This window comes from Vombatus ursinus, unplaced genomic scaffold (assembly GCF_900497805.2).
Source record: "Vombatus ursinus unplaced genomic scaffold, bare-nosed wombat genome assembly UNPS02014444.1, whole genome shotgun sequence".
NCBI lineage: Eukaryota > Metazoa > Chordata > Mammalia > Diprotodontia > Vombatidae > Vombatus > Vombatus ursinus.
Window position 1 is genome coordinate 4,742 of NW_020954222.1, and position 13,130 is coordinate 17,871.

The 13,130-nt window shown below is 37.6% G+C and overlaps 1 protein-coding gene across 1 annotated transcript in view; it reads left to right on the forward strand.

Moving 5' to 3' along the window:
* Positions 1 to 2,361: 2,361 nt before the first annotated feature.
* LOC114042399 (protein regulator of cytokinesis 1-like) overlaps positions 2,362 to 13,130 on the forward strand; it is a 29,085-nt gene continuing 18,316 nt past the window's right edge. The window contains exons 1-4 of the mRNA XM_027861090.1: positions 2,362 to 2,568; positions 2,806 to 2,928; positions 11,838 to 12,071; positions 12,147 to 12,317. Coding sequence (XP_027716891.1) covers positions 2,362 to 2,568; positions 2,806 to 2,928; positions 11,838 to 12,071; positions 12,147 to 12,317 — 735 coding nt within the window. The remainder of the gene's footprint in view (positions 2,569 to 2,805; positions 2,929 to 11,837; positions 12,072 to 12,146; positions 12,318 to 13,130) is intronic.

The following is a 13,130-nucleotide window of genomic DNA, read 5'->3' on the forward strand; positions in this document are numbered from 1 at the left end:
TTTGCCTTGCTGCCTTCTGATCCAATTTTACTAGTAATGTTAAAACGTGGGTGGTTCTCTTTATTGCCTTCTCTTCTTCTGAAAAGTGAAATTCTCAATGCATGTCAAGAATTTCAGATGTTTGGTTTGACAAACATCAAGGGTGGCAACCCAAATTTTGCATAATGCACAGTAGTTGCAATGACCCTTTTTGATCATTAATGTCAGGAAGATGTGTGCTTACTACAAGTGTTCAACATTGTCCTGGAGGAGATCCAATTGCAGACAGATTTCACATCAAAGGAGGATTTCCTAGAGATGATGAGATCCAGATGCTCTTATTTGCTGATGATGTTGTGCTGGTTGCATTAAGCTTCTGAACATTGCAGACGTTCATTCTGATTGAGATCCATCATAACCCCCCCAAAAAAAAAAAGAAACTTGGCCTAATCATGAACACAGGAAAAATCAAATGGATGAAGAATGCTTATTGCCCAGAATATGATAATTGGACAAACTGTAGAACTGTTTATCAGTTTACAGCTCTTGAACAAAAATGGGGAACAGACACTGAGTTGCCTAGAAATGAATAGTATAAGAGTGGACTAGAATGTCTTTGAACAATTTCAAAGTTCTTTGAATGATCCAAAATTCTCCCTGAAACCAAGGCTTATCTTTTTAATATTTACCAATCTTCTCCCAGAGTTTTTATTGGCTATGGGTCATGGTATACTAGTCTCTGAAGAATTGAAAATTATTATCATTACTGTATAAGGACAATGGAGAGATCTGTGGTACATATGAGTAGGCTACATCACACCAGAAACAGGAAATTATAGGCCTTAAGATGGACCTTTTGTTCTTGACCTTAGCCACCCAAAAAAGGCAAATCTGGAAATATTCCTTAATATTTTAGAGAAACTGAAAAGGAGGTTTGTAATATGCTTCCAGAGTTCTTTCTCTGTATCATGTTCTTCTTTACTTTCAGTTTTATTAATCTCTCCTTTGATTTTCAGGATTTCCACTTTGGTGTTTAATTGGAGATTTTTAAATTTTCCAGGATTTTTTTCTGGTTTTTTTTTTAGTTGCATATCCAATTCATTGATCTGTTCTTTCTCTATTTTATTGATGTAAGCATTTAGAGATATACATTTACCCCTGAGTACTGCTTTCGCTGCATCCTATAAATTTTGGCATGTTGTGTCACTGCTACCATTTTCTTTAATGAAACGATTGATTGTTTCTATGATTTGTTCTTTGACCCACTTATTTTTTAGGATTAGATTATTTAGTTTCCAATTAATTTTTAATCTCTCTTTCCATTCCCTATTATTGAATGTAATTTTTATTGCATTATGATCTGAGAAGGATACATTTACTAGAATGTGTTCTTCCAACCTCTGCCACTGGTCTTTTTTTTTGTCATATTCTCATCTCAGTCCTCTCTGTCTTCTGTTGCCCTACAAGTAATCTGGCAGCAGTGTGTAAGATAGATTGGGGGTAGGGAGATTTGTTAAGAAGCTGTTATAATAATCCAAGTAAGAGGGCCTTAACTGTCAGAATGAAAAGGAAAGGACAGACATAGGAAATATTTTAGAGTTCAAATTAACAGGGTATGGTGGTTTGTTGGTTGGATGTAGGGAGCAAGGAAAGGAGTGGAAATTCACATTTATATAGGGACCCAAAATTTTAGTGCAGTTTTAAGCTTTTGTCAGTTTAAAACTGTACTAAGACTTTTGGGACATCCTATATATTGTATATGGTATGCAAAACCACATGATCTTTCTCTCTTAGGTGACTGAGAGTGGGGAAGTCAGGAGGAAGAGCCAGATTTTAGAGTAAGATGATGTTAGGTTTTAGGTGCATTGATTTTTGAAATGCTTCTGGGATATGCCACATGTGAGAAATGCCAAATTTAGGTACTCATTATCTCTCACCTGGTAACTATGTCCTGAGAATTCTGTAGATGGAATTAATCCTTCAGATAGAAGGGAGTTCCTTCTGTTGTAGTCTGAGAGGTTGAGACCCCTCAAGGACCAGAGTATAGGATATGGGGACATCTGGAATGAATTCACAGACTAAAGCATTCTTTGAGTCAAGGTGGCAAAGATTTATTGTTACCCTATACAGTGGGCAGGGGTCCTTAAGGAATTCTGCCATGGTGGGCAGAGCTCCTTAGGGAACTTACAACCTAACAAGAATGATGCTAAAATATAGGAAAAGCAGTGAATTTTGGATAAAGGGGAGTTTGTAGTAAGGGCATTTCCTTTTCCTCTTTTATCAAATCATTATTATTGTGGGAACATCTTAGAGGCTAAATTGTAGATGGAGAAATAAATTACCCCTCTAATCAGAATGACTTGATTCACCTGAGTTGATGTGATGCTTTTTATTTCATTTTTTTGTTCCTGTAAACACTGGTTGATCTGGCAAGTCCATTTTTTTTCTTTCTTTCTTTTTTTTTTTTTGCTGCTTAGTGAAGTCTTGGTGGAGGACTCAACAGCCTGTTTCTATAAAGCTTTGGGCCAACTTCAAGAAATCTGGGACTCGATCGGGATTCCAGAGGATCACAGGCTTCAACGTGTCCAAGTGAGTGGAGCTGTGATCTCCTTTTTGGCCTCAGGGCTTTGTCTTCACATATGGTGACAGTGGATGTACACTGCCAATCTGATTTTTGTGAAGGTGTTAGCATCGACATCATAGGCTTTGTCTGTTGTAAAGATCCTCTATTCTTGAAATACTATGAAGTTTTTTTTTCTTTCTTTTTTTTTTCCAAACCCCTAACCATTCTTTAGTATTCTATGGACTGATTCTCTTTTGCTATAGTGCCTCCTGGACATGATGATTGCAGAGGAAAAAAGCCTGAAGGAAAGGCTCCTGAAAAGAATTGATTCTTATCAAAAAGAGCAGGACACTCTGATCAAAGAGTTAAAACTGGAACCATTTCTGGTAAGTCTTTTTTTGGGGGGCAAGGTAGTGGGGGTTAAGTGACTTGCCCAGGGTCACACAGCTAGTAAGTGTCAAGTGTCTAAGGCCAGATTTGAAATCAGGTCCTCCTGACTCCAGGGCTGGTGCTCTATCCACTGTACTACCTAGCTACCTCATAAGTCTTATACTAAATACAGCCTCTAAGGATTTAGTTATCAAAGATTGATGCTAAGGATCAAGACCAAGCCATCCCTAAATCTAAAACTGTAGCTCTGCCTGACTTTCTGAACTTCAGATCCACTTTTCCATCTGCTTGCTTGACATAGCCATTTTAGATATCCAGCCGTTACCTCAAATTCAGTATGTGCAAAACTGACCTCTTCCCTCCTAACCTTATTCCTCTTCATATCTTTTAACAGTACCACCATCCTCTCTCTCTTACTCAATTTCAAAACCTTGGCTGCCTTTGTTTATTCTCTTGCTCTTCACATCTAATCATGTGACAAAGCAGTCTTCGATCTCTTCCATCCTTTTCCTTTCCTTCCTATCTCCATCATGCCGATTCAGGGTCTGGACTTATTGCAATTCTCTCAGTTTCCAACATTCCAACAGTGGATAGAGCACCGGTCCTGGAGTCAGGAGGCCCCGAGTTCAAATGCGGCCTGTGGCTACTGCTCCTGAGGTCCCTTTGCCTTCTCATGCTAGGCTAGGTGCTGTAGGCCAATCTACTCCTCCTAGCTAATCTATGAGGTTAAGAACTACTACACAGTGAGAGGGGCGCCTTACTGGAAGGCAGATGGAGGAGGAGGAGAAGAGAAGGAGGGAGGGGAGAGAGAGACAGAGAGAACTTTTTTTTTTTGCTAGACAATGGGGTTAAGTGACTTGCCCAGGGTCACACAGTTAGTAAGTGTTATGTGTCTGAGGCCGGATTTGAACTCAGGTCCTCCTGACTCCAGGACCAATGCTCTATCCACTGCGCCACTTAGCTGCCCTGAGAACTTTTTTAAACTACTGCAACTCTCCCACCTGTCCTCATGAGTTGACAGCAGTGCAACTGGCGTCTTCAGGGTGTTCTTTCGAGTGCTTCTCCCAATGGCTTGCACCAAAGACTCACAAAGTCCACAAGAAACAATTCCCATTGGTCACTTGAATTTGTTGTGGTTGTTGTCCTTCAGTTGTGTCCAATTCTTCATGACCCCATGGATCATTGTCCATGGGGTTTTCTTGGGGAAGATACTGGAGTGGTTTGCTATTTCTTTCTCCAGTGGATTAAAGCAAACAGAGATTAAGTGACTTGCCCAGGGCCACATCTAATAAATGTCTGAGACTGGATTTGAGCACAGGTCTTTCTGACTCCAGGCCCAATGCTCTATCCACTGAGCCATCTAGCTGCCTGCCCCATTATCTTTCCATGTCTCACTTTTATCCTGGACTTGTAAAGGTAACTTTTTAAAATCTAAGTGAGAAACATAATTATTGTTTTCAATATCATCCTATATTTGCTAAGTTCCTTTTGAATTCTGATTTTATCACCGAGCGTATTTGCTTTCCTTTCCTACATGACAACTGCAATTTTGACAATCATGTCTCCTGTATTTTCCTCAAGATTATTAATAAAAATTTTGCGCAGTACAAGGTTGTGTTCCCTCTGGGTTCTTTAGGGTAGAGTAGAATAGGTCCTGAGAATCTTTCCCTTGCTCCAGGCAATACTCTGTAGGTATCCCAGTTGGATCTCCCCTTCCCCTAGGCATTCTGCCAATACTCCTTCCCCTTTTCTCCTCCTTTCTGATCAGTTCCCCTCCTTCCTCAGTCATCACACCAACCCAGTCCCGACCTTTGGGCCTACTCTTCACAATGATTGTGAACCTGAGTGCTTTTATCCCCATCCCCACCCCAACTGTGGGGCAGATTTCACACCACTTCACTGAACAAGAAATAATGAATTCCAATCCTTCTAGTTAGATGGCCATGCCTAGGCCTTACTATCTGTTTTGTCTCTATACTCTCTAGACACCCAGGCATTTTTAAAAAATTTATTTTATTTTTCCCCCAATTACATGTTAAAACAATTTTTAACATTTTTCCCTTTTTTATTTATTTTGATTTATCAACAATCACTTTCATAAGCTTTTGAGTTTTAGATTTTTCTCCCCCTCCCTCCCCAATGCGGGGCACAATATGATATAGACTATGCATATACATTCCTATTAAACATATTTTCACATTAGTGATGTTGTAAGAATTAGAACCAATAGGAAAAACCACCAGAAAAAAGAAACAAAACACAACAGAAGAAAAAAAATAGCAAATGGTATGCTTCAATCTGTAATCAAACTCCAGAGTTCTTTCTTGAATTGTGGATAGCATTTTCCATCATGAGGCATTTGGACATGTCTTAGATCCTTGTATTGCTGAGAAGGGTTAAGTCTATCAATATTAGTCATTGCACAATGTGGCTGTTACTGTGTACAATGTTCTCCTGGTTCTGCTCACTTCACTCAGCATTTAACCATACAAGTGTTTCCAGGTTGATCTGAAGTCTGCCTGCCTGTGCATCCTTTCTTATAGCACAATAGTATTCCATTACATTCATATACCACAACTTGTTCAGCCATTCCCCAATGGATGGGAATCCTCTCAATTTCCAATACTTTGCCACCACAAAAAGAGCTTCTATAAATATTTTTGTACTTGTGGATCCTTTTCCCATTTGTATGATCTCTTTGGAATAGAGCCCTAGAAGTGCTGTTGCTGGGTCAAAGGGTATGCACATTTTTATAACCCTTTGGACATAGTTCCAAATTGCTCTCCAAAATGGTTGGATCCTTTCACAATTCCATCAACAATGCATTAGTGTTCCAATTTTCCCACATCTTCTCCAACATTTATCATTTTCTTGTTTTGTCATGTTGGCCAATGTGATTGGTGTGATGTGGTACCTCAGAGTTGTTTTGATTTGCATTTCTCTAATCAATAGTGATTTGGAGCATTTTTTCACATGACTATAGATGGCTTTAATTTCTTCATCGGAGAACTGCCTGTTCATATCCTTTGACCATTTATCAATTGGGGAATGACTTGTATTCTTATCAGTTTGACTTAATTCTCTATATATTTTAGAAATGAGGCCCTTATCAGAGAGACTGGTTATAAAAATTCTTTCCCAGTTTTCTACTTTCCTTCTAATCTTGGTTGCATTGGCTTTGTTTGTGCAAAAACTTTTCAATTTAATGTAATTGAAGTTATCTATTTTGCATTTCATAATGTTCTCTATCTCCTGTTTGGTCATGAATTCTTCTGTTCTCCATAAGTCTGACAGGTAAATTATTCCTTGCTCTCCCAGTTTGCTAGGAGTATCAGCCTTTATATGTAAATCATGAACCCATTTTGACTTTACTTTGGTATATGGTGTGAGACTTTGATCAATGTCTAGTTTCTGCCATACTCTTTTCCAGTTTTCCCAGCAGTTTTTTTCAAAGAGTGGGTTCTTATCCCAGAAGCTGGGGTCTTTGGGTTTATCAAATAATAAAATACTATAGTCATTGACTACTATGTCTTGCATACTTAACCTATTCCATTGATCCACCACTCTATTTCTTAGCCTGTACCGAGCAGTTTTGATGATTGCTGCTTTATAATACAATTTAAGATCTGGAATGGCTAGGCCACCTTCCCCTGCATTTCTTTTCATTGGTTCCCTTGATATTCTGGACCTTTTGCTCTTCCAAACGAATCCTGTTACTATTTTTTCTAACTCTATAAAATAATTTTTTGGAAGTTTGATTGGTATGGCACTGAATAAGTAAATTAGCTTAGGTAGAATTGTCATTTTTATCATATTAGCTCGGCCTACTCATGAGCAACTGATGTTTTTCTAATTATTTAGATCTGACTTTATTTGTGTGAAAAGCGTTTTGTAATTGTGTTCATAGAGTTCCTGGGTTTGTTTTGGGAGGTAGACTCCTAAATATTTTATAATGTCCACAGTAACTTTAAATGGAATTTCTCTTTCTATCTCTGGGCTTTGTTGGTAATATATAGAAATGCTGATGATTTATGTGGGTTTATTTTGTAGCCTGCAACTTTGCTAAAGTTGTTTATTATTTCAAGTAGTTTTACTTGATTCTCTGGTATTCTCTAAATATATCATCATATCATCTGCAAAGAGTGATAGCTTTGTTTCTTCTTTGCCTATTCTAATACCTTCAATTCTTTTTCTTTTCTTATTGCTAAAGCTTACGTTTCCAGTATGACATTGAACAACAGTGATGATAATGGATCACCTCTGATCTTATCAGAAATGCTTCTAGCTTGTCCCCATTACATATAATGCTTGCTGAAGGTTTTAGGTAGATGCTATTTTTTATTTTAAGGAAGATTCCATTTATTCCTATGCTCTCTAGTGTTTTTAATAGGAATGGGTATTGTATTTTGTCAAAAAGCTTTCTCTGCATCTATTGAGATGATCATGTGGTTTCTGTTAGTTTTGGTGTTGATATGATCAAATATGCTGATAGTTTTCCTAATATTGAACCAGCCCTGCATTGCTGGTATAAATCCTACCTGGTCATGGTGTGTTACTCTTGTGATAAGTTGCTGTAACCTATTTGCTAATATTTCATTTAACATTTTTGCATCTATATTCATTAGGGAAATTGGTCTATGATTTTCTTTCTGTTTTGGCTCTTCCCGGTTTAGGTATCAGCACCATATTTGTATCATAAAAAGAATTTGGTAAGACTCTTTCTTCACCTATTTTCCTAAATAGTCTCTATAATATTGGAATTAATTGTTCCTTAAATGTTTGATAGAATTCGCTTGTAAATCCATCTGGCCCTGGCGATTTTTTCCTAGGGAGTTCATCAATGGCTTGCTCAATTTCTTTTTCTGAGATGGGGTTATTGAAGTATTTTATTTCCTCTTCTGTTAATTTGGGCAATTTATATTTTTGTAAATATGTATCCATTTCACTAAGATTGTCAAATTTATTGGCATACAGTTGGGCAAAATAGTTCTTCATTATTGTTTTAATTTCCTCTTCCTTGACGGTGGATTCACCCTTTTCATTTTTGATACTGGTAATTTGGTTTTCTTCTTTCTTTTTTTACTTAAATTAACCAAAGTTTTATCTATTTTATTGTTTTTTTTTCATAAAACCAGTTCTTAGTTTTATTTATTAGTTCAATAGTTTTCTTAATTTTAATTTTATTAATTTCTCCTTTGGTTTTTAGTATTTCTAATTTGGTTTTTAATTGAGGATTTTTAATTTGTTCTTTTTCTAGTTTTTTTTAGTTGCATGACCAATTCATTGATCTCCTCTTTCTCTATTTTATTCATATAAGCATTTAGAGATATAAAACTTCCCCTAAGAACTGTTTTCGATGCATCCCATACACTTTGGTATGTTGTCTCATTATTGTCCTTCTCTTGAATGAAATTATTCATTGTTTCTATCATTTGTTGTTTGACCCAGTCATATTTTAGGATTAGATTATTTAGTTTCCAATTATTTTTTAGTCTGTCTTTCCATGGCCCTTTACTACATATAATTTTCATTGCATCATGATCTGAAAAGTATGCATTTAATATTTCTGCCTTTCTGCATTGGATTGTGAAGTTTTTATGCCCTAGTACATGGTCAACTTTTGTGTATGTGCCATATACCACCGAGAAAAAAGTATATTCCTTTCTATCCCTATTCAGTTTTCTCCAGAGGTCTATCATACCTAACTTTTCTAATATTCTATTCACCTCCTTAACTTTGCACAGGATGGCCTGGGGTTATGTGGAAGTTTTCCCAGGGGATAGTTGTGTCTTCTTTTTCTATTTACGTTGACTCAAGGTAGTTAACATTTTTCTGTGGAATCATAGGTCGTGTTCCCCCTCTGGTTACTATCATATACCACCCTGTCTATATTACAAAGGATATTTTCACCGTGCATTATAAAACTGCTCAGCCAGCCTTATGAGATTTAATGCATTGTTAAAAGTGTAAAATGATATTCGATTCTTTTATGTTATTTTTATTTTGTTTTTTCCTCATGACATTATCAGGGCCAACATCCACGCTGAGCCTGATGGCGTATTTGAAGCATGCTCAATCAGCCACTGGCTCTGTTGTTATACAAGAGAGTTAAATAACATTGTGTTACCCCTATGCAACTAAGTGAATGTTAGAAACAGGAATTTTTATTATGAAGAGAAAAATGTTCAGTGCATTTCTTTCTTTCCATTGACTTCTGTTTTTAAGTTATGTTCCATTTTTTACATCCCAATATTAATGATGATATCCAAATTGAAAGTCTTTATTTCACTCTCAGACTGTATCAACATATATAAAATGGAGAGAGTGTCAGGCCAGTTATTGAGGTCATTCAGATTCAAATATTATTATCTAGCTGGTTCAGATTCAAATGGAGTTCTCTATTGCCATGGTGTAGTCACAATTCTTAGATAATACAGATTAATTGAAGGAAGATTCATTGAAGGCCACTCAAAGGCCAAATTTAACAAACAAACCAATGCAGTTTCTCCAGCACATTTAAATATTAACAGTCTTAGAATTCCAGGTCTGTGTCTTGATTTGCATTTTCTCTTTTTTGGAGACCCTCATGCTACCCCTTAGTTTGCTGACTTTGTCCTTATGTACTTAAAGGACTGGATACCGCTTATTCTGCTATTCAATCTTTTCCCAAAAGCCATGCTTTTCCAATTCTTCCCCTATTCATACACAGATATGACTCCCTTAAAGTTGGAAGGGGCATTCTTTCAGTAGGTCTTTGATGAGGCAACTGGTGAGCCTTGGGAATACAAAATATTCAATCTCAGTAAAGGTAGAGCATAACTCATTCTTCTGATTTTGTTCTTGTTTCTAAGTAGAGGGGAGAGCTCTTTCAATTCCCTCAAATTTAATCCCTCTAGGCTTCTTCAAAGATAAACTGAGTTCTGAGGAGATCCCCTTGTAGAACTAAGGGCTTAAATTACCTACTTGAAAGGCCTAGGTTGGTTGGTTGTTGTCCTTCATGTTAGAAGAGGACCAAAATGATACCACTACGTTGGGGTCAAGGTAGAGTGTGTCCACCTGTGACTGATCAGCCCAATACATGCTCAGAAGGCTCTATCACAGGTTGGGTACAAATAGTCCATATTAACATTTGAAGTGGAGATAGCTCTAAATTTGCACATCTCATGTACCTTTTGAGATACTGCCAATCTGCTTTGCTCATAGAGCACAGGGGCAACACAGCTGGAGGGCCTAAGAAATAGTTTAAGGCACTTATCTTCAGGGTATCTATTAGAGGTTTGGAGTATACTCACATTGGTTTTTCCTTGCCGAATAGCCACAGGCAGTTTATTCTCTGATATCCCAGAAGAGGAAGGTACCTTACAGTAAGCAACTACAGTCTCTAGAAGGACCTAGAGATGCAGCTAATTTGTGCAATGGATAAAGCACTAGACCTGGAGTCAGGAAGATGTGAATTCAAATCCTGCCCCAAATCCTAGCTGTGTTACCCTGGGCAAGTGACTTAATCTCTGCCTCAGTTTCCTCATTTGTAAAATGGGGATGACAATAATAGCACATATGTGCCAGGGTTGTTGTGAGGGTTAAACGATACATTTGTAAAGTATTTTGCAAACCTTGAAATATATAAATGTTAGTTATTATTATTATTGTCACCAAAAGCATCACCAAAAATCTTGCCAGTGTGAGTTCATCTCCCTCTGCATTTACTGCTCATCCCCTTATTTCAATAAGCTCCTTATGTTCCAATCCTGAATGACTACGCCATTTATTCTTGGCTTAGCCTGCCTAAGGCCAGACCCCTTATCATTTTAGATTCAATATTAGAACAAAATGAAACACTTGTACATCATTTTACAGGTAGCCAAAGAAAATTTACTTAGCATAGCAGGAGAAGGATGTTTTACAAGGCAAGGCATTGAGGTCATCTCAGGTTTGATTCAGCTAGGAGAAACTTGCTCAGATAGCTTCTGGAACTCATCCTGGATACTCTGTACTTAGGTAACTGGGAAGTGATGACCCTTTAGTCCCCTAAGCCAAGCAATTATCACAAATGGTTACAGTACTTTCTGAGGAAAAAACTAGGCTAATGTGTGGAAGCACAGTTTAACTTACTGTTCCTATCACAGCTACCTTCTACAGCAGACTTTTCCTGGCTCCCCCTTCCTGATTCCACCCCACCGCCCCCCACCCAGCTGTTCAAGCCTTCCCCTGTAAGATTATTTTCAACGTACTTGGTATTTCTTTTGCTCTATCTATTTATATACATGTTGTCTCTCCCATTTGAATGTAAGCTTCTTGAGAGTAGAATCTGTTTTTGCCTTTTCTTTGTATCCTCAGCACGATGTCTGGCACATAGTAAGTTTTTATGGTATGATTTTTGATTTATTGATTGCTTTATACTTCTGATATCACAGGTAGGGATGTGCCAATCAACTGGAATCTTCCAGACATAGATACAAACTGGAGAGTGGGTGGCACTGTTTTTAAAAAAAGGAGGAAAGTAGAAAGAGAGGAATAACAAGGCAGAAGAAAGGGATGTGACAAAGCTATAAATAGCTTGGTGGATGAATCAAGACTAAGCCAGCACAAGCAGAGGTTTTAAATTGCTCTCATACCTGAAGGAGAACACATATAAGCTAAATGACTCATCCGAGAACTAACCAAAACCAAGCTTCTTTCTAATTTCATTAAAAACAGTCTATGATGCTCTAATATATCCCCATTTTTTATTTCTTCTCTGGGAATCTCTCTGAAACTCTCTAAAAAACTCAGGAAAATAACCCCTGTTGCTATGGGATAACTCATAAATGAGTCAAATTGAGAAGTTCCCCTCACTTGTCCTTCCTTTACTTCTGGTAAGGTTGTCTTTAGTGTTTTTACTCTGAGTCATCGTTATTTGGCACAGGAAAGAGAGGAGACTACCATGTTGGAGCTAGAGCAGGATCTTCAAACACAGATAGAAGAGTTGAAAAGACAGAAAGAAGAAAGGCTACAAGAACAGAAACTACTTCAAGAACAAGACCAAAAATTGTGTGAGATTCTTTGTGTGCTCCCATACGGCCTTGACAATGACTCTGTACTCAGCATAGAGGAGTTGAACCAGTTCAGAAATTACCTGGCAGCTCTGGAGGAAACAAAGGTATAATTGCTTCTTGACACTCTTCCTGTCTTTCACTCACTTCTGGGGTGCCGTATAACTTCTTTGCTTCTACAGGCAAGCCGATGGGAAGATTTTGTCAGCACAAAGAAGCAGATCCTGCTCTGTATGGAAGACCTAGGTCACACCCCAGAAACGGATTTTGAGAGAGATGTGGTATATAAGAATGAAGAGACCTTTTGTCTGTCATTGGAGAACCTAACAGCCCTAAAGAATCTGCTTTTACAGGTATGCTGCTGCAAATTCAAGATAGTAACTTGAGTACAGAACTTTGGAAAGGAGCTGTGGGTAGAACCTCAACAATGTTTGCTTTATTTCTAGATGGGAGTTTATGGCCCACTAGTTTCATGTTAACTTTAGAAACCTACATTTTTTTTTCTTTTGGTGCCTTATAGAAAAGTGGCAAGCTTGTAACCAAGATAGTAACAATAATGATTTCCATTGCTAGAGTTCTTAAGGTTTGCAAACTGGTTTGCTCACAAAAGCTCTGTGAAAACCCAGCGATTGGCAGAGGTGACAAAATATGGGAATAGTCACTGTTGGAGAAGCACAATAAAGCTGGTCTAACCATTTTGAAAAACAATTTTGGGGGCAGCTAGGTGGCACAGTGGATACAGCACCGGCCCTAAAGTCAGGAGGACCTGAGTTCAGATCCAGACTCAGACCAAACACTTAACACTTACTAGCTGTGTGACCCTGGGCAAGTCACTTAACCCCAATTGCCTTAAGCAAAAAAGAAAGAAAAACAATTTTGGGGAAAAGAAGTGACTAAAATGCTCATACCCTTTAATCCAGAGATCCTGCTGCTATGCATATACTCCAAGGAAGTCAATGATTTTTTTAAAAAGTCTCCATATCTACCAATTTATACAGAGTAGAACTTTTTTTCATTTTAAATTTAAAAATTTTTTTATTTTTAACATTAAAAAAAAGTTTTGAGTTCCAAATTCTCTCCCTCCCCCACCCACTGAGAAAGCAAGTAATATGATATCAATTATATATGTAAAGTCATGTGAAACATTTTCACATTAGCCATGTTGG